Source organism: Vipera berus (genome assembly GCF_964194415.1).
Source record: "Vipera berus genome assembly, chromosome: 7".
In the NCBI taxonomy this organism is placed as follows: domain Eukaryota; kingdom Metazoa; phylum Chordata; class Lepidosauria; order Squamata; family Viperidae; genus Vipera; species Vipera berus.
Window position 1 is genome coordinate 6446646 of NC_138209.1, and position 19950 is coordinate 6466595.

At 45.8% G+C, this 19950-nt stretch overlaps 1 protein-coding gene across 1 annotated transcript in view; it reads right to left on the minus strand.

Annotated features, from left to right (window-relative positions):
• Positions 1–211: 211 nt before the first annotated feature.
• Positions 212–19950, minus strand: part of SUCLG1 (succinate-CoA ligase GDP/ADP-forming subunit alpha) — a 33188-nt gene continuing 13449 nt past the window's right edge. The window contains exons 4-9 of the mRNA XM_081332208.1: positions 16532–16744; positions 14564–14621; positions 11442–11525; positions 6732–6883; positions 2889–3077; positions 212–1331 (exon numbers count right to left, since the gene is read on the minus strand). Coding sequence (XP_081188334.1) covers positions 1305–1331; positions 2889–3077; positions 6732–6883; positions 11442–11525; positions 14564–14621; positions 16532–16744 — 723 coding nt within the window. The 3' untranslated portion in view covers positions 212–1304. The remainder of the gene's footprint in view (positions 1332–2888; positions 3078–6731; positions 6884–11441; positions 11526–14563; positions 14622–16531; positions 16745–19950) is intronic.

Below are 19950 nucleotides of genomic sequence, written 5' to 3' on the forward strand. Positions count from 1 at the left end.
GAGGCTTTGACGATGGGCAAGACATACGATTGCAATATGAAGGCTCTGTGACGGTCGTAACTTAAGGACTCTACCTGTACAGCATTTGGTAAAGGCAGCGTTCAGTCATTTTTAACCCTGAACGTGATGTAAAATCGTTTTGCTTTTTTGGCCTGGCTATCGGCAAAGATTCTAATGTAGAAACAAAGCAGGAAGATGGAGTTCAAAGAACTGGATGGGAAAATGTTTTATTATGGAAGAAGATATGAGTAAAAGAATGATATACATACGTGGAGTTTGGTCTCCACGCTGAAATTAACACTGGGATTCTACATGCAAAATTTTAATAAACTGTTACATAATATTTAAGGACATGTAACACCCAACAGAAGCATGGCTGCCTTGGCTCAACTAAAGCATCACATTTCTTTTATTTAAACTCTTCAAGATACCTCGTCCACGGATATATATATATAAAATAGCCTTTTCTATTTCTTTTCCCCATTCGTTTAGGAAAATTTCACGAGTTAAGAACTTTACACCTACCTGCCTAAGAACCACCCAAATCAACTGTGCTGGTGTTAAAAATTTATTTTGAAAAAAAACTAAGCACTGCTGTTATCTGGATTAAAATAAAAAAGGTGCTTTTGCAAAATTTCGACCTTGAATATAACACAGCAGTACAAAATACGAATGGCACACGCAGGCGCCTGCAGTTTCACCTCGAGCACAACTAAGTCCTCAATCTTCACACTGTCCCAGAATTTTAATACCACCTTGAAAGAAAGAAAAAAAAATAGCTGAGGGAAAAAAAAGTATATTTAAAAAAAAATCTGTTTGGAGGACTTAATAGGTGAATCAAACCACAAGAAGCACAGCTTTCTGCGTTAGGCACATCCGCCAGCCAGATACAAGGCATAAAATCCCCAAACTCAAAGAGAAAAGCAATATTAAAGTATAAATTTTAGCCCGTCGGTAAAACTTCTCTAAACAGTTTCGATACCGTTTTGTTTTTTCCTAAAAAAAAAAAAGAAAATCCCGTTTACGTAATGCAAGCATTGCAAGGAAAAAGGTGCACCCATGCTTCAAAAAAGAATCAAATTTAGTAGTAATAGTAGTAGTAGATTGATTTATTGACTATCACGTACAATCATGTGTGAAATCAAGAACCCACCGAAATCAAAACCTGGTGGTGTTAAAATTTGACTTTGTAAGACGGGAGCGCTGCTGTATTCCGACAAACAAACAGGAGTACAGGGCGTGGAGGGAAGCGAAGAGTGTGTGATTTTTGAAGAGGCATCCCGACCGTTCTTAAGATTCTTTTCTCATAGCATTTTCCTCTTCTCAAACTCCTGGAGGATTAAGAAAAAGGGGGGAAAAAACAGAAAAAGGAGGTTTTTAACCAAAGCTGCATGGTGGCTCACGTGATTAGGTTGCTGAGTTGAGGTTAGCAAGCTTGCGTTTGAGACCCGGGCGTTGCCACTGGATGGGGTGAGCTCCTGTCATTTGCTGATGTCACCGGCTAATCCTTCCAACCCAGAAGTGCCTCAGTGCTTCTGACACGAGCATAACAACAAGCAAAGTGGCAAGAAATTCTTCCCAATCGTCTTCCTTTCCCATTTCTCTTCTCTGTCTCAGACTGCCTCTGCCTGGCCTGGCCTGCAAACAGCACCTTGTTAAAAATGCTCCGAACTCACAAGAAGGCAAGCGAGTGGAACTGCAGGGGACTGAGGCTGGCAAACGTGAATTCGTAGCTGATCCGGAAGGCTACAGCCATTATCGATAAGCTGCACAGCGTGTTTAATGTAACTCTGCATAATGACCCTTTATTTTCTGAGTGCTAAGGGCAGCTAAGAATAAAAGAACAGAAAAGGGTAACACGTTTGTCTGTCTATCCTACCTAATCCATCACCTACCCATTTACTATCTATCTATCTATCTATCTATCTATCTATCTATCTATCTATCTATCTATCTATCTATCTATCTATCTATCTATCTACCAACCTAATCTATCATCTACCTATTTATTATCTATATCTATCTACCAATCATCCATTTATCACCTGTCATTTACCTATTATCTACCTACCAACCTAATCTATCATCTACCTATTTATCACCTGTCATCTACCTATTTATTATCTATCTAATCTACCTACCTACCTAATCTATCATCTACCTATTTATTATGTCAACTACCTATTATCTATCTAATCTATCTACCTACCACTATCATCTATTATCTGTCATCTATTTATTATCCATCTACCTACCTACCACTATCTATTTACCACCTGTCATCTACCTATTGTCATCTATCTATCATCTATCTATCTATCTATCTATCTATCTATCTATCTATCTATCTATCTATCTATCTATCTATCTATCTCCCTACCTACCAACCTATCATCTACCTATTTATTATGTCATCTACCTATTTATTATCCATCTAATCTACCTACCTAGCACTACCTATTTATCACCTGTCATCTACCTATTTATTGTCATCTACCTATTTATTATCTATCTATCTATCTATCTATCTATCTATCTATCTATCTATCTATCATCTATCTATCTATCTATCTATCTATCTATCTATCTATCTATCTATCTATCTATCTATCATCATCATCATCTATCCATCCATCCACCTCAGCCTGGCAGGTAACAATGGCCTCATTTTAACCTCGCAAGAAACATGAAACGGGAGCTAGGCCAGGAAAGCCACAAGGCACGATCGCCTAAGGGCAGGCACACACATTTCCACATCTGTCCATTTTTTTACCCCACCTAAGAAAGAAACAAGAGCAGCCTTCACAACGGCCGAGATTTGGGTTCTGCCTGGACTCCTCAAGTAAGCAGCCTCGTGTGCCCAGGTTTTCAAGAACTGCTCGACTGACCTTGTAGATCGTGGATCCCAGCTGGGCTGGAGACATACTGACAATGACCCCGGCCTTCTGCAAGGCTGCAATCTTCTCTTTGGCTCCACCTTTTCCACCGGCAATGATGGCTCCTGCGTGACCCATTCTCCTGCCTGGAGGAGCAGTGACTCCAGCTATAAACGAGACCACGGGTTTGGAGTTCGGACCCTGGAGGAAAAAAAAACAGAGGTGCATTTCAGAAAGCAGAAGCAGAAATACAATTGGTCCAAGGAGCGTAATCAACGGCCCGGCCAGAGAGTCAAGGATGCTTCTAAGTTCTCAGAAAGGAATGCCAGAACAGCAGCTTGGAGATTCTCAGCACGATGGGGGGGGGGGGGCGGGGGGGCAGAAACTGGAGCAAAACTGCTTTGCTGAGCACAAGCAGGCCATGAAAACCCCATAAAGTTAAACTGCGGAGACAGAAAACAGCTTTTGCAGAGGATATTCCAGGGCAGAAACAGGCACCGGGTGGCCCCCTGAACGGTGCTGAGTTCCAACTGAGCCCAAGTGAGTGCTACTGATGGAACGGCGGCTTCCCAAATGTATGTGCACACCTGCAGAATTTTGAATTATTTTAGCTAGCTATTTCACACTTTTGTTTTGAAGGTAAAGCAGATGACAAGAAAGGTGGAGCAATGAAGGCCGTGAAAATTTGCAGGAGGCCATAGTTGGAAGGGAGGGACGCGGTGGCTCAGTGGGTTAGGGCGCCGAGCTTGTCGATCAGAAGGTCGGCAGTTTGGCGGATCAAATCCCGAGTGCCGCGTAACAGAGTGAGCGCCTGTTACTTGTCCCAGCTTCTGCCAACCTAGCAGTTCGAAAGCACGTAAAAATGCAAGTAGACAAATAGGGGCCACTACGGTGGGAAGGTAACAGCGTTCCGTGCGCCTTTGGCATCTAGTCATGCCGGCCACATGACCACGGAGACGTCCTCGGACAAGCGCTGGCTCTTCGGCTTTGAAATGGAGATGAGCACCGGCCCCTAGAGTTGGAAACGACTAGCACGCATGTGCGGGGGAACCGTTACCTTTACCTTTATAGTTGGAAGAACGTTCAAATAAGCTGGTCTCAGCTCGGGCACGGTTTGGGACCAGGTTATTTGAAGGACCGTCTTTTCCCAGTCATATCTGCCTGAGGAGGGAGACAAAGGATGTTAGCGGTCCCCTTTCTTAAGGAGGTCCGTCTGGGCCTTCTCGGTGGTGGCTCCCTTCTTATGGAACATCATCTCTGCAGATTGTCTATGGAGTTTCTCAGTCATCCAGGTCATGGTTGTCCCAAAGGTGCTTTTCCAGGAGGCCTTTTCAGGACTTTCTGGTTTTTCTTAGAAGACATTTAACTTCTCATCCAAGACTCTTCTTTTAGAGAGTCTTTGGAGGTTTCTCTATCGTCTACCTCCAGTCTACAACGCAGTCCTTTCAGCAGCTCCAAGAAGGCTCCACACCCATTTGCACCACTCAGGTGACCCTGAGGACACAGACGAACTTCCAGGTGGCCTCATCGGTTCTCTAAAAGGATGCAAATGACCAGCTGTCTGCAAAAAGTATAAATCTTTCCATTCCCCATCCCCCCATCCACTCAGAGCTGAAGAAGCTCCTTGGGTGAGAAGCGAAAGGTCTTCAAAAGAAAAAAACCAGAAAGTCAATTTGCCTCCTGAAAAAGCACCTTTGGGACAACTCTGCAGAGAACAGGCAGCCCCCCCAACTTGGACACTCTTTCACAACATCCTGAAGACGGGGTTTTGCCAAGGGGTCTAGGAATCCCAGAGTGACTCAGAGCGCCTCAAATGGTTGGTCTGATTGTTGTTGCCAAAAGAGCCGGGTGTGTGTGTTGTTGTTGTTGTTACTGGGGTTTTATCTTTGTAAGCTGCCCGGAATCACCATGAGTTGGGCAGCCCTATCGGTTTTCTTAATAAATAAACAAACAGCCAAGCTGTCAAAACGCAAACGGAAGAAATCAAAAAGGCCAGTTTGCTGGCTGACGGTGTGACCAACCCTAATCACAATCACAATACATTTAACTTTATATGCCACCTGATTCGCAGCAGCTCTGGGCAGCTTAACAACTTGTTAGGACTTTTAAAGACACGAAACAAAAGAGCAGAAGTAGCAGGGAAAACAAAGAAGCAGGGAGGGAGGGAGGGAGGGAGGGAGGGAGGGAAGGAAGGAAGGAAGGAAGGAAGGAAGGAAGGAAGGAAGGAAGGAAGGAAGGAAAGGAAAGGGGAATCAACCTCACCAAGGACGGAGAAAAGACGGTTCTTTTATTCTCCAGAAAATTGTGTGCAAGAAAGGATGGAAGGAAGAAGGGAGGGAGGGAGGGAGGGAGGAAGGAAGAAAGGAAGGAAGGAAGGAAAGAAGGAAGGAAGGAAGGAAGGAAGGAAGGAAGGAAGGGAGGGAGGAAGGAAGGAAGGAAGGAAGGAAGGGAGGGAGGGAGGGAGGGAGGGAGGGAGGGAAGGAAGGAAGGAAGGAAGGAAGGAAGGAAGGAAGGAAGGAAAGGAAAGGGGAATCAACCTCACCAAGGACGGAGAAAAGACGGTTCTTTTATTCTCCAGAAAATTGTGTGCAAGAAAGGATGGAAGGAAGAAGGGAGGGAGGGAGGGAGGAAGGAAGAAAGGAAGGAAGGAAGGAAAGAAGGAAGGAAGGAAGGAAGGGAGGAAAGGAAAGGGGAATCAACCTCACCAAGGACGGAGAAAAGACGGTTCTTTTATTCTCCAGAAAATTGTGTGCAAGAAAGGATGGAAGGAAGAAGGGAGGGAGGGAGGGAGGGAGGGAGGAAGGAAGAAAGGAAGGAAGGAAGGAAGGAAAGAAGGAAGGAAGGAAGGGAGGGAGGGAGGGAGGGAGGGAGGGAGGGAGGGAGGAAGAGGGGAATCAACCTCACCAAGGACGGAGAAAAGACGGTTCTTTTATTCTCCAGAAAATTGTGTGCAAGAAAGGATGGAAGGAAGAAGGGAGGGAGGGAGGGAGGGAGGAAGGAAGGAAGGAAGGAAGGAAGGAAGGGAGGGAGGGAGGGAGGGAGGGAGGGAGGGAGGGAGGGAGGGAGGGAGGGAGGGAGAGGGGAATCAACCTCACCAAGGACGGAGAAAAGACGGTTCTTTTATTCTCCAGAAAATTGTGTGCAAGAAAGGATGGAAGGAAGAAGGGAGGGAGGGAGGGAGGGAGGGAGGAAGGAAGAAAGGAAGGAAGGAAGGAAGGAAAGAAGGAAGGAAGGAAGGGAGGGAGGGAGGGAGGGAGGGAGGGAGGAAGAGGGGAATCAACCTCACCAAGGACGGAGAAAAGACGGTTCTTTTATTCTCCAGAAAATTGTGTGCAAGAAAGGATGGAAGGAAGAAGGGAGGGAGGGAGGGAGGGAGGGAGGGAGGGAGGAAGGAAGGAAGGAAGGAAGGAAGGAAGGAAGGAAGGAAGGAAGGAAGGGAGGGAGGGAGGGAGGGAGGGAGGGAGGGAGGGAGGGAGGGAGGGAGGGAGGGAGGAAGGAAGGAAGGAAAGAAGGAAGGAAGGAAGGAAGGAAGGAAGGAAGGAAGGAAGGAAGGAAGGGAGGGAGGGAGGGAGGGAGGGAGAGGGGAATCAACCTCACCAAGGACGGAGAAAAGACGGTCCTTTTATTCTCCAGAAAACTGTGTGCAAGAACGCATATTTTCAGACTGAATTACACTTTTTCCAGGCATCCTTCTATACAGGGGTATAAAAATACTCCCCGAATGGAAAAACGTATTTGGATGCAATTCCAATGGCTTTTAAACGAGCAACTTTCTTCCACCTCCTTTTCGAAACCAGAACATTTCCACCTCGGGGTCAGAACATTATTATTTTTTTTTACAACATTCCAGCTTACAGAATTATTTTGGCTCAGGAAGTCCGCAGCATCTTCTTCGGCATTCCCGCCAATTTCCCCTATCAATATTATCCCGCTAGTGTGGGGATCCTTCAGGAAGACATCCAGGCAGTCAATAAAATTTGTCCCATTAAACGGGTCTCCTCCAATCCCTAAAAAAAAAAGAAGAAAAATTCCATTAAAAAGCCAGGAAGAGGCAAGCTTGTGCATTCAGAAGCCACTGAAGAGTTGGCTTTCTCTGAAAGATCAACTCTTGTAAAGGCGCCAACAGTCATTTAGCATTAAATGACCAGTGTGATTTTTTTCAACTGCTTTTTTGCAAAAAAAAAATTACCGATCCTTCACGTTTTGGCAAAATATAAGCACAGCTGGTCCTCGCCTTACAACAGTTTGTTTAGGGACCATTTGAAGTCACAAACGGCATTGGGGGAAAGAAAAGCGACTTCTGACTGTTTTCACGCTTACGACCGTCGCCATGTCCCGGTGGGTCTTGTGATCAAAATTGGGCTGTTTGGCAACTGGCTTGCATTTATGACGGTCGCAGTGTCCCGCGGTCCTGTGATCCCCTTTTGCGACCTTCTGACAAGCAAAGTCAATCGGGGGGGAGGGCAGATTCAGTGAACAACTGAGTGACTAACTTAACAACTGCAGCAATTCACTGTGGCAAGGAAGGTCGTAAAATGGGGCACAACTCAGTTAACAAATGCCTCGCTTAGCCACATAAATATTAAGATTCCATTGTGGTCGTAAGTCAAGGACTACATGTATGCAATACACACATTCCCAATCACACAGATGGGAAAACTTCCAAGCCCTTTTCCCTTGCTGTTCCCCAGCTGTTTTATACATATATACATATATACATATACATATACATATACACATATACATACACACACACACACACACACACACACACACACACAGGGGATGCGGTGGCTCAGTGGGTTAGGACACTGAGCTTGTCGATCAGAAGGTCGGCAGTTTGGCGGGTCGAATCCCGAGTGCCGCGTAACAGAGTGAGCGCCTGTTACTCGTCCCAGCTCCTGCCAACCTAGCAGTTCGAAAGCACGTAAAAATGCAAGTAGAAAAATAGGGACCACTACGGTGGGAAGGTAACAGCGTTCCGTGCACCTTTGGCGTCCAGTCATGCCGGCCACATGACCACGGAGACGTCCTCGGACAAGCACTGGCTCTTCGGCTTTGAAACGGAGATGAGCACCGGCCCCTAGAGTCGGAAACGACTAGCACGCATGTGCGGGGGAACCTTTACCTTATATATATATATATATATATATATATATATATATATATATATATATATATATATATATATATATATATATATATATATATATAAATATTATAATAACAAGTGCTTGATATTTTGTCAGCAACATATTGTCTGGATTTCAATACCTAGCTTGCTAATACATATTAAGTTCCTTTTCTCTCTACCTTATTTTTCTAGCTAATAATAAAAGGTATCCCATGTTCTAAAATAGTGTTTTTTCTCTTTCATTTTCAATGTCAATCTATCCATTTCTGCACACTCTAATAAGATTTTCTTAATTAACACTTCCTCCGTTGGTAGATCTTGATTTTTCCGATATTGAGTTAATACGATTCTTGCCGCAGTTAATGTATGCAAAATTAAATATATACACTCTTTCTCATAATTTCCTACAATTGTGCCTAGCAAAAATAACACTGGCTTAAAACTCTGCATGTTTTTTTCGTCATTTTCTCTAACCATGTATGTATTCTTAACCAAAATATTTTGGCTTCAGAGCATGTCCACCGAAGATGGTATTAAGTGCCTGGTTTGTTGGAAATGTTCCCCAGCAGTTTTTAGCAAGTAGAAACGTATATTTTATTTGTAAAAGTTAAAGGTTCCCCCGCACATGCGTGCTAGTCGTTTCCAACTCTAGGGGCCGGTGCTCATCTCCGTTTCAAAGCCGAAGAGCCAGCGCTTGTCCGAGGACGTCTCCGGGGTCATGTGGCCGGCATGACTAGACGCCAAAGGCGCACGGAACGCTGTTACCTTCCCACCGTAGTGGTCCCTATTTTTCTACTTGCATTTTTACGTGCTTTCGAACTGCTAGGTTGGCAGAAGCTGGGACGAGTAACAGGCGCTCACTCTGTTACGCGGCACTCGGGATTCGACCCGCCAAACTGCCGACCTTCTGATCGACAAGCTCAGCGTCCTAACCCACTGAGCCACCGCGTCCCTGTACAACGAGGTTAATTTGGAAATATAGGGGGAAATGCCCAGGCAATTTAAAATCCAGCCAGAACACAAACAGAATGGAACTCAAAAGGAAAGCAGGAGAATTACAGAATAAAACAGAAATCATTGTTTTCACAGCCAGAATATTTCACTCTGACCTGCAAAAATGAACTACACAAGGGGTTCTCTGGCTGAACTGACAATTTATTCAGAGAACTTAATCACACATAGATTACGTTCACCTCGACAGAGGGGTGCCGGAAGCCTATGACCAGGAATTGCAAAATTCATTATAATATAAATTGACCCTTTGCTAAACTATTATATTATTCACTCAAGACCATTTTGCCTGGACTATTCGAGAGTCTGTCCTCGGTCTTATCACCACGCTGAGCAATGCAGGGAGCTGGTTTAATCATGGTAAAGGCCTGCCTTTCCTGCTCCTATAAATAGCAGTCAGTTATGTCATTTGATTCCCCCATGAGCAATTTTGCACGGTAGTAGGTTACATGCAGGAGAATTGCAAAGCAGTTCCAGAAGCCCAAAGTTTAGTGCTTCAGTTTCAGGACAAGAAGCAACGGGTGCAAACTAATCAAGGAGAGAAGCAAACTAGAACTAAAGAGGAATTTCCTGAGAGTGGGAATAATTAACCAGTGGAACAACTTGCCTCCAGAAGTTGTGAAGGCTCCAACACTGGAAGTTTTTAAGAAGAGACTGGGCAGCCATTTGTCTGAAAGGGTGTAGGCTTTTCTGACTGAGCAGACTAGAAGACCTCCGAGGTCCCTTCCAACCCTGAAGGTCTACAGACCTTCGCATACTTGAGGATTGTAATCAGAAACCTCTATTCAGAAACATAGGGACCAGGAGCAAACTCTATGTTGTTGTTGTTAGCTGCAAAGTTGTGTCCGACCCATCGCGACCCCATGGACAACGTTCCTCCAGGCCTTCCTGTCCTCTACCATCTTCTGGAGTCCATTTAGGCTCAAGCCTCCTGCTTCAGTCACTCCATCCAGCCACCTCATTCTCTGTCGTCCCCTTCTTCTCTTGCCCTCAATCTTTCCCAGCATGAGGCTCTTCTCCACTGAGTCCTTCCTTCTCACTAGGTGGCCAAAGGATTTGAGTTTTAGCTTCAGGATCTGGCCTTCGAAAGAGCAGTCAGGGTTGATCTCCTCTAGGACTGACCGGTTGGATCGCCTTGCAGTCCAAGGGACTCGCAGGAGTCTTCTCCAGCACCATAGCTCAATGAAACCCTACAATTTTAACATGGCTCTTCCTCAGAACTGGCTTCAAACACCACTTCATCACGAAGTCAAATCAGAAAGATACCCGTTCTTCCACTGTCACTATATAGAAATATAGTCAGAATATTTTGTGAATGCATCTATGGGCATCCCAAAAGGTGCTTTTCCAAAAGGCAACTGGACTTTTTTTAAAAAAAAAAAATCCCCTGAAAACGTTGCACTTCTCATTCAAGAAGCTTCTTCAGTTCGGTTCCTTAGAAGGTCCAGTTGCCTCCTGGAAAAGCACCTTTGGGACAACCGTGACCTGGATGACTAAGAATCTCCAAAGGCCGCTCTAGGGCAGGGGTAGGCCACCTTGGCTGTTTTATGACTCGTGGACTTTAACTCCCAGAATTCCTGAGCCAGCCATGCTGAGGGGAAAGGGAGAGGTTTCCAAGCTGAGTCATGCTGGCTCAGGAATTCTGGGAGTTGAAGTCCACAAATCATAAAAGACCCAAGGTTGCCTAACCCCTGGCCTAGGCCGCTTTATGACTCGTGGACTTCAATACCCAGAATTCCTGAGCCAGCCACGCTGAGGGGAAAGGAAAAGGTTTCCAAGCTGAGCCATGCTGGCTCAGGAATTCTGGGAGTTGAAGTCCACAAGTCATAAAAGAGCCAAGGTTGCCTACCCCTGGACTAGACCTATCCAGTTCCTTCTTTTCATTAGACTAGACCAGGGGTAGGCAACCTTGGCTCTTTTATGACTCGTGGACAATTCCCAGAATTCCTGAGCCAGCCATGCTGAGGGAAAACAGAGAGGTTTCCAAGCTGAGTCATGCTGGCTCAGGAATTCTGGGAGTTGAAGTCCACAAATCATAAAAGACCCAAGGTTGCCTAACCCCTGGCCTAGGCCGCTTTATGACTCGTGGACTTCAATACCCAGAATTCCTGAGCCAGCCATGCTGAGGGGAAAGGGAGAGGTTTCTAAGCTGAGCCATGGTGGCTCAGGAATTCTGGGAGCTGAAGTCCACGAGTCATAAAAGAGCCACGGTTGCCTACCCCTGCCCTAGGGACATTGCAGAGTTCACCCTCAATGACCAGAATTCTTCCCTGAGATTGCTATTTATTTATTTATTTTTGTCTTCATTCTCTTTGCAAAATACACTTTTAAGATGGAAGGGAAGAGGGGACGTGTCTCTATGTAGTTTCTACAATCATATTTGTGGTCTTACACATGAAGTGAGCCTCTTTCAAACCCACCAACACAGAAGGATTGTCCCAATCCGACTTGAGTTGTTTGATGAACAGCTTCATAGGTCAAAGTGCCAGATCTGGATACAATACCTGGAAAAAATAAATGAAATGGGGGGGAATGAAATATCGGGCTGATAGTTGGTTTATAGAGTTCCTACAACGCAACAGACGAATCAGCCTCTTTCAAAATTATTCTTACGGATTTTCATTGTGCCAGACTTTGAAATTTGACTTTCTGGTGGCAGAGAAGACTGCAAATGATGATCAGGTTGCCAGGCGCCTGAAATGCAATCATCTGACTGTGTGTTTGTATGTGTGTGTGTGTGACGGGGTGGTCGTAACTTTGAAGACAGGGTAGGTTATTTTTCCCGTGTCTATCGGAAGAAGTTCAGTAATCAGTTGTAAGTTGAGGACTTCCTGTACACGCAGCATAAGAATGCTGTACAGGTGGTCCTCAACTTACAACAATTCATTTAGTGACCACTCAAAGTTACGACATCACCGAAAAGAGTGGCTTATGACCATTTTTCACACTTATGACTATCGTAGCATCTCCATGGTCATGTGATTTACATTCGGACAATTCATACTTATGACGGTCGCAGTGTCCTGGGGTAACGTGACCGTCCTTTGCGACTTTCTGACGTGAAAAGCCAAGGGGGAAGCCAGATTCACTTAACAACGGTGTGGCTGACTTAACAACTGCAGCGATTCACTTAACAAATGTCGTAAAATGGAACAAAACTCACTTAGCAAACGTCTCATTTAGCAACATAAACCCTGGGCGCAATTGTGGTCGTACGTCGAGGACTACCTGGATTTAAGATTTGCAATGAATCTACAATAGCCCAGCAAACCCCATTGTGACAAACAGGCATGAGCGAAGATCTCCAGGTCAGTTGGGACTGGAAGCACCGTTTTTAAAAATAAATTGCCTATCGGTCTAAAAAAGAAAAAAAACACAGTCTAATTGCCTTTTGGAGATTAAAAAAAGGAGCACCTTTGAGACAGCTGTCCTGGATGACTGAGAATCTCCACAGACATATATATCAGTGGCAGGTTGTTGTTTTTTTAACTCAAATTCAACATACGCCTGGCAGATTCTTGAACAAATGGAGCTTTGCAAAAATGGTAAAAAAGCTCTGGAGGAAAGAAAAAAAAAACCTTAGCGAGACCCACACCTGGAATACTGCTAACCAATTTTGGTCACCATGTCACAAAAAAAGATGTTGAGAGTTTGGGAAAAATTCAGAGAAGAGCAACTAAGATGATCCAAGGCCTGGAGACTAAAACATATGAAGAACGACTACGGGACTTGGGTCTGGCTAGTCTAAAGAAAAGAAGAAACAGGGATAACATAATAGCAGTGTTCCAGTATTTTGAGGGGCTGCCAAAAAGAAGAGGAGGACGACTTAATTTCCAAGGCACCAGAGGTCCGGACAAGAAACAATGGTTGGAAACTGACCAAAGAGAGAAGCAACCTGGAATTAAGGAGAAACTTCCTAATAGTGATGTCAAATTAACCAGTGGAACAGCTTGCCTCCAGAAATCGTGGGCACTCCTTCACTGGAGGTTTTTAAGAAGAGACTAGACAGACACCTGTCTGAAATGGTATAGGTTCTCCTGCTTGAGCAGGGGGCTGGACTAGAAGACCTCCAAGGTCCCTTCCAGATTGTATTCTGTTCTATTCTATTCTATTCTATTCTATTCTATTCTATTCTATTCTATTCTATTCTATTCCTATTATTTCTATTCTATTAATTCTATTCTATTCCATTCTATTCTATTCTGCATTCTATTTCTATTGTATTTCTATTGTATTTCTATTGTATTTCTATTCTATTCTATTAATTCTATTCTATTCTATTCTATTCTATTCTATTCTATTCTATTAATTCTATTCTATTCTATTCTATTCTATTCTATTCTATTCTATTCTATTCTTTCTATTCTATTCTATTCTATTCTATTCTATTCTATTCTATTCTATTCTATTCTATTCTATTCTATTCTATTCTATTCTATTCTATTCTATTCTATTCTATTCTACTCTACTCTACTCTACTCTATTCTACTCTATAATTTAGTAAAATCTCTTGCATCCTCATTCTGCCCACTAAGAGGCAGCATAATTCACCCTACTGTATTTAATACAGAAAGTCCCCGACTTAGAACCAGGGGTAGGCCACCTTGGCTCTTTTATGACTCATGGACTTCAACTCCCAGAATTCCTGAGCCAGCCATGCTGAGGGAAAAGGGAGAGGTTTCCAAGCTGAGCCACGCTGGCTCAGGAATTCTGGGAGTTGAAGTCCACGAGTCATAAAAGAGCCAAGGTGGCCTACCCCTGACTTAGTGACCATTCAAAGTTACAACGGCACTGAAACAGGTGACTTATGACCGTTTTCCACCCTTACGATCGTTGCAGCATCCCCGTGGTCAAAATCCGGATGCTTGGCCACTGACTCATATTTACGACGGTTGCAGTGTTCCGGGGTCACGTGATCAACTTTTGCGACCTTCTGACAAGCAAAGTCGATGGGGAAGCCGGGTTCACTTTACGACCGTGTGACTTACTTAACAACTGCAGTTGATTCCCTTACAAATGTGGCAAGGAAGGTCGTAAAATGGGGGCCAAACTCACTGAACTACTGTCTCGCTTAGCAACGGAAATTTTGGGCTTAACGGTGGCCATTAAGTCAAGGACTACCCGTACTCAGTTCTAACCTTTTTACTTGTCCCTGTCTTAGGCTAGGTCAAGGGTAGGCAACCTCGGCTCTTTTATGACTCGTGGACTTCAACTCCCAGAATTCCTGAGCCAGCATGGCTCAGCTTGGAAACCTCTCCCTTTCCCTTCAGCGTGGCTGGCTCAGGAATTCTGGGAGTTGAAGTCCACCAGTCATGAAGGGGCCATAGTTCCCCTATGCTGGCTCAGGAATTCTGGGAGTTGAAGTCCATGAGTCATAAAAGAGCCGAGGTTGCCTACCCCTGGGCTAGGTAAATCAACTTAATCAACTGATGTCCAGTTTCATTTATGTATGTAGAATTTATCCCCCTGCATTTTTAAGATACGGGTGTTAATTCCAATGTACAACCCATGCAGCTTGTTATCTTTTTTTTCCAGAACTTACCGATTCTTCCTTTCTTGTGAATGTGGCCAGGCATGATACCAATTTTACATGCTCCAGGCTAAAAAAACAAAACAGAATAGAACCCGAAAACTTGATCAGATTTGATTTAGGTCTTTTTTTAAAAAAAACAAAAAAAGTCGCACAAGTTATCCAAAACGCACCGTGGTGTGCTTTCTAGAAATACAAAGCATCTCTTTGTTAAGACTTCAGGATTTCCCAGGCATTTGCTACAGAATCTCTGGCGTTTTGATTTTTTTTTCACTGACTGTCCACCCCTGTGTAAGTGGTGCTAATCAAGCTTTTTCCCCAAGAACATTTTATTATAATTAACGAACTGGCTTATGCAATGCAAAAAGTTCCAGAAAGCACAGCTTGGGAAATGCTGGTTTATAAAACACTCTCCATCTTCCGCGGTCTGAACAGTGCTGTCAACGTAGCCTGGGCGAACAAATGACACTCTGGTAGCTAATTGGACTTTTGAATTTCAGTTTCCCCAGGCCAAGCTGGGAAACGAGATTATAAGCTGAAGGTGAAAAGGACCGGAATCGAATCACAGCCACCCAGGAATCACAGCCACCCAGCCTGCAAAGGGCAGGCTGGCACAGTCATGATTTAAAAGATTCATATTATACTTTTTTCTTCATTTCAAGCCGCCCTTCACCTTATCCTCATAACAGAAGCCTTGAAGGGCTGAGAGAGTGATCTGAGCCAGCAAGATAGGGGAGCATGGAGGGAGGAGATGGGGGGGGGAGGGAAGGGGAGAAAAGAAGCCTGCGATGGAGGACACAGGGGCGGACTTATCTGAGCCACGGGGAGACACTGGATTGCAGCCAGGTGGGGGAGCATGGAGGGGAGGGGAGGGGAAAAGAGAGGAGGGAAAAGGAGAAGGGAGGGAGAGAAAAGAGGATAGGAGGGGAGGGGAGAGGGAAGGGGAGATGGAGGGGCAAGGGGAGTGGAAGAGGGATGAGAGGGAAAGGGAGAGGGGAAAGGGAGAGGGAAAAGGAAGAGGGAGGGAGGGGAGAAGGGAGAGAGAAGGGGAAGGGAAAGGGAGAGGGGAGGAGAGGGACAAGGAAGAGGGAGGGAGGGGAGAAGGGAGAGAGAAGGGGAAGGGAAAGGGAGAGGGGAGGAGAGGGACAAGGAAGAGGGAGGGAGGGGAGGAGAAGGGGAGGGGAAAGAGATGAAGGAGGAGAGGGACAAGGGACAAGGGAGAAGGAAGAGGGAGGGGGAAGGGAGAGAGAAGGGGAGGGGAAAGGGAGAGGGGAGGAGAGGGAGAAGTGACAAGGAAGATGGAGGGAAGGAGGGGAAAAAGGGAGGGGAAAGAGGGGAGGAGGAGAGGGAGAAGGGACAAGGAAGAGGGAGGGGGGAGAGAAGGGGAGGGGAAAGGGGAAGAGAAGAGGGACAAGGGAGGGAGGGGAGAAGGGGAGGGGAAAGAGAGAGGGGAGGAGGAGAGGGAGAAGGGACAAGGGACAAGGAAGAGGGAGGGAGGGGGAAGGGAGAAAGAAGGGGAGGGGAAAGGGACAAGGAAGAGGAGGGAGGGAGGGGAGGAGAGAAGGGGAGGGGAAAGAGAGAGGGGAGGAGGAGAGGGACAAGGGAGGAGGGAGGGAGGGAGAAGGGAGAAGGACAGGGAAAGGGGGAGGGGAGAGGGAGATGAAAGGGGAGGGGAGGGGAGAAGGAAGAGGGAAGGGGGAAAGGGAGGAGAAAAGGGACAAGGAACGGGGAGAGGGGAGAAGAGAGAGGGACAGGAAGAAGAAAGGAGAGCGGGGAGAGGGAGAAGCGGGAGGGAGGGAGAGAGAGGACGTCAACCTTCATGATTCCACGGCTGAGGGTGGGCCCTGAGTTCTACTCCGATGCCTTTACTACCTCACTTAAGCTGGCATCAGGCGACCAATCTCACGGCAGAAGCACCCGCCAGCTGCTACTGTATCCCAAGCACCCTTATTTAAGCTTCCTTGCCTCCCCCCCCCTTACATTGATGACTCCCGGGCAATTGGGGCCGACCAGCCGAGTCTTGTCCTGGCGAAGCAACCGGTGCTTGACGCGCACCATGTCTTGCTGGGGAATACCTTCTGTAATGCACACAACAAGGGAGATTTCCGCGTCAATGGCTTCGTGGATGGCGGCGGCAGCGAAGGGCGGCGGCACGTATATGGCTGAGGCGGTAGCACCCGTTTTTACTTTAGCCTACGATCCAAACACACTGTTTTAAAAAAAAAATCACTTGTTCCGGTCAGGCAGTCGGCATGCTGCAAGAACACATCTGGCATTAGACATTCACATTCTGGTTTAACACCTCCTTGAGATAATGCCGCACCAGGCCTGCCCCCCCGCCCTTCCCCTCCCACCGGCTTAAGTCCATTTGGCACGTTTGGGCCACCAACCCACTGGCAAAGAGCTGGTCAGTAAAGGACGTGGCCCACGTGCATTTTACGGCGTGTTTAAAACCCGAAAGCAATTCTCCAGCGTAGATTAAGTGCTCTAAGGCAGGGGTCCCCAACCCCCGGTTTGCGGACCGGTACCGGGCTGCGGCATGCCAGCAACCGGTCCGCACAAACAAGCAAAGCCCCATCTGCAGGATGCAGGCAGGACACAAAACCACGCACTCTCCGGTCCGCGGAAAAACCTCTCTCCACGGAACCGGTCCCTGGTGCCCCAAAGGGTTGGGGACCGCTGCTCTAAGGCAGGGGTCCACAACCGCCGAGCTGCGGTCCTGTACCAAGCCACGGACCGTCAGAACCGGGCTGCGGAAGCATCCTCTCTCCCCTCCCTTCCCCCCCCCCAGCTTGCAAAGCTGGAAAGGTCGGGGACCACTGTTTTAAGGGACAATGGAGTCTTTTTTTTTAAAAAAAGGGACTTAAGAGAAGAAAGGATTCTGAAATACTTCCAAACTTAAAAAGAAAATGGAAGTGCTGGAATATCAGAAGTATTTCAGTCCCTTAGTGATTGGCCCGAGGCCAGCTAGCCAGCTTTCGTGGCTAAGTCAGGACTACAACTCACCATCTCCTGATGACTGGCCCAAAGTCATTCAGCTGGTTTTCATGTATAAGGGAGGACTAGAACTCACCGTCTGCTGGTGATTGGCCCAAAGTCACCCACAGCCAGCTTTCGTGGCTAAGTCGGGACTAGAACTCGCCGTCTCCTGGTGATTGGCCCAAAGTCACCTAGCCAGTTTCCGTGCCTAAGGTGGCCAGCACCTTAACCACTCCACCAAGCTGGCCCTCACTTTATATCTATCAAACCTCTATACTGCCCATCACACTTGCATGACTCTTTTAAGATCAACAATTGTCTTTATCTGCTGTGGGATGCCAATGAGAGCATTTATTAGTTTACTGCCTGTGTCGAGGGCCTTTAAAACTGCTGAAATGTCCAACGCTGGAAACTTGAAGACTTCTGGACTTCCAACTATCAAATTTTCCTAGCCAGCCATTTTTCCTGGGCAATTCTGGGAGTTGAGGTCCACAAGTGTTAAAAGCTAGAAGGTTGGACACGCAACCTTCCTCTAAAGATATCAGTGTTTTTAATTTTCAGATAGTTTAGCTACGTGGCCATGCTCAAAACATGCTTGCAAGATGCCGTGGGGAAGGAAGCTGACCCAGATAGTGGCGGGCATAAAACAGGTGGGTACATTATGGAAGGCAACCTTACTTTCAAAACTTGTCTATCCCAGAGTAGGAAAGAATAGGGACAAAAACATACAAGTGGAAGATCTTCTTGTAATGATATAGATGAGATGATCGCTTGTCTTGTTTAGAGATCCCAATGACTAGATCAGGGGTAGGCAACCTTGGCTCTTTTATGACTCGTGGACTTCAACTCCCAGAATTCCTGAGCCAGCCATGCTGAGGGGAAAGGGAGAGATTTCCAAGCTGAGCCATGCTGGCTCAGGAATTCTGGGAGTTTTTTTATTTTATTTTATTTTTATTTTAATTCCATTTATATCCCGCCCTTCTCCGAAGACTCAGGGCGGCTTACAAGCTTAGCAGTAGCCTTCATTCTATGTATATGCCTGCTTGTTAGGGTTTTCACACACACCCCAAGCGGCATTATTACAAAGTCAGCTTAATTGCCCCCAACAATCTGAGTTGACGTCCATCAGTAATAAAGGGGCCATAGTTCCAAAATGCTGGCTCAAGAATTCTGGGAATTGAAGTCCACCAGTCATAAAAGAGCCAAGGTTGCCTACCTCTGGCCTAGGCCTAGGCCACTTTATGACTCGTGGACTTCAACTTCCAGAATTCCTGAGGCAGCCATGCTGAGGGGAAAGGGAGAGGTTTCCAAGCTGAGCCATGCTGACTCAGGAATTCTGGGAGTTGAAGTCCACAAGTCATAAAGGAGCCAAGGTGGCCTACCCCTGGCCTAGATTCACCAGCTGGCATATGGCGTGACATGATTGATCCAGGTCAGTCTTTTGGTTATAGCAATAGCAATTAAACCTATACAGTATACAGCCCCATAGTGCTTTACAGCCCTCTCTGGGTGGTTTACGTCAGCATATTGTCTCCAAAAATCTGGGTCCTCGTTTTTATTGACCTCGGAAGGATGGAAGTTTGAGCCTGTCAGATCGAACTGCAGACTATGGACAGAGTTAGCCTGCAGTACTGCAATCTAACCACTGCACCACCAGGTAGTGGCCAAAACTGTGGAAACGTTTTGGGGAAAGTGTGTTTTGGAGGTGTGATGGCTAATAACACCACCCTTGTTTTTGGAGTAGTGCCGTAAAATTATTTATCAATGAAAAGATAACTTAATCAAGAACGTAATGCAACAAAGTTTGTTCGATTACCTGTGCTGTATTCTAGGAAAAGTTATAGCCAACTAACCAGAAAAAGGAAGCACAACTTGCTTAGGTTGATATCGGGTAGCTTTCCTTCCTCTGATTCTAGCCAATGAGCACGAGTGTTGAGAGAGCCAATCGGGTGTCATCTTGTTCTGGCAATGAGCCAATCAGATCACAGCAGGATGCGGTTATCGATGTGATGTATTGAAGCCGAGAGGAGGACATTTGTCAGTGTGTGATGTGATCACTATCAAGTTGGTTGGGGGTTTTTTTGCATTCTTTCATTTAGTGAGCTTATAAAACGTAATAAAATTAAAGTAATGGTGCAAAGAGTTGACTGGTCGCCCAGAAAGCAACGTAAAATAGTATTATTGAGTGAACAAGGCTACAGTTATGAAGAAATTAGAAGAAAAATTGGTGGAAACTTAACCAAAGGTGACATTTCTACTGTACAATTTTCCCAAAAGGTTTCCACAATTTTGGCCACTACTGTATATTAACTGCCCTTGTTCCATCGTGTTAGGAAATGACAAATCTCCCAAGGTTCAGATCAAGAAGCACTGCGCGAATACTTCTTGATCTGAAACGCAGCGTTGGTGATCGTGCTATC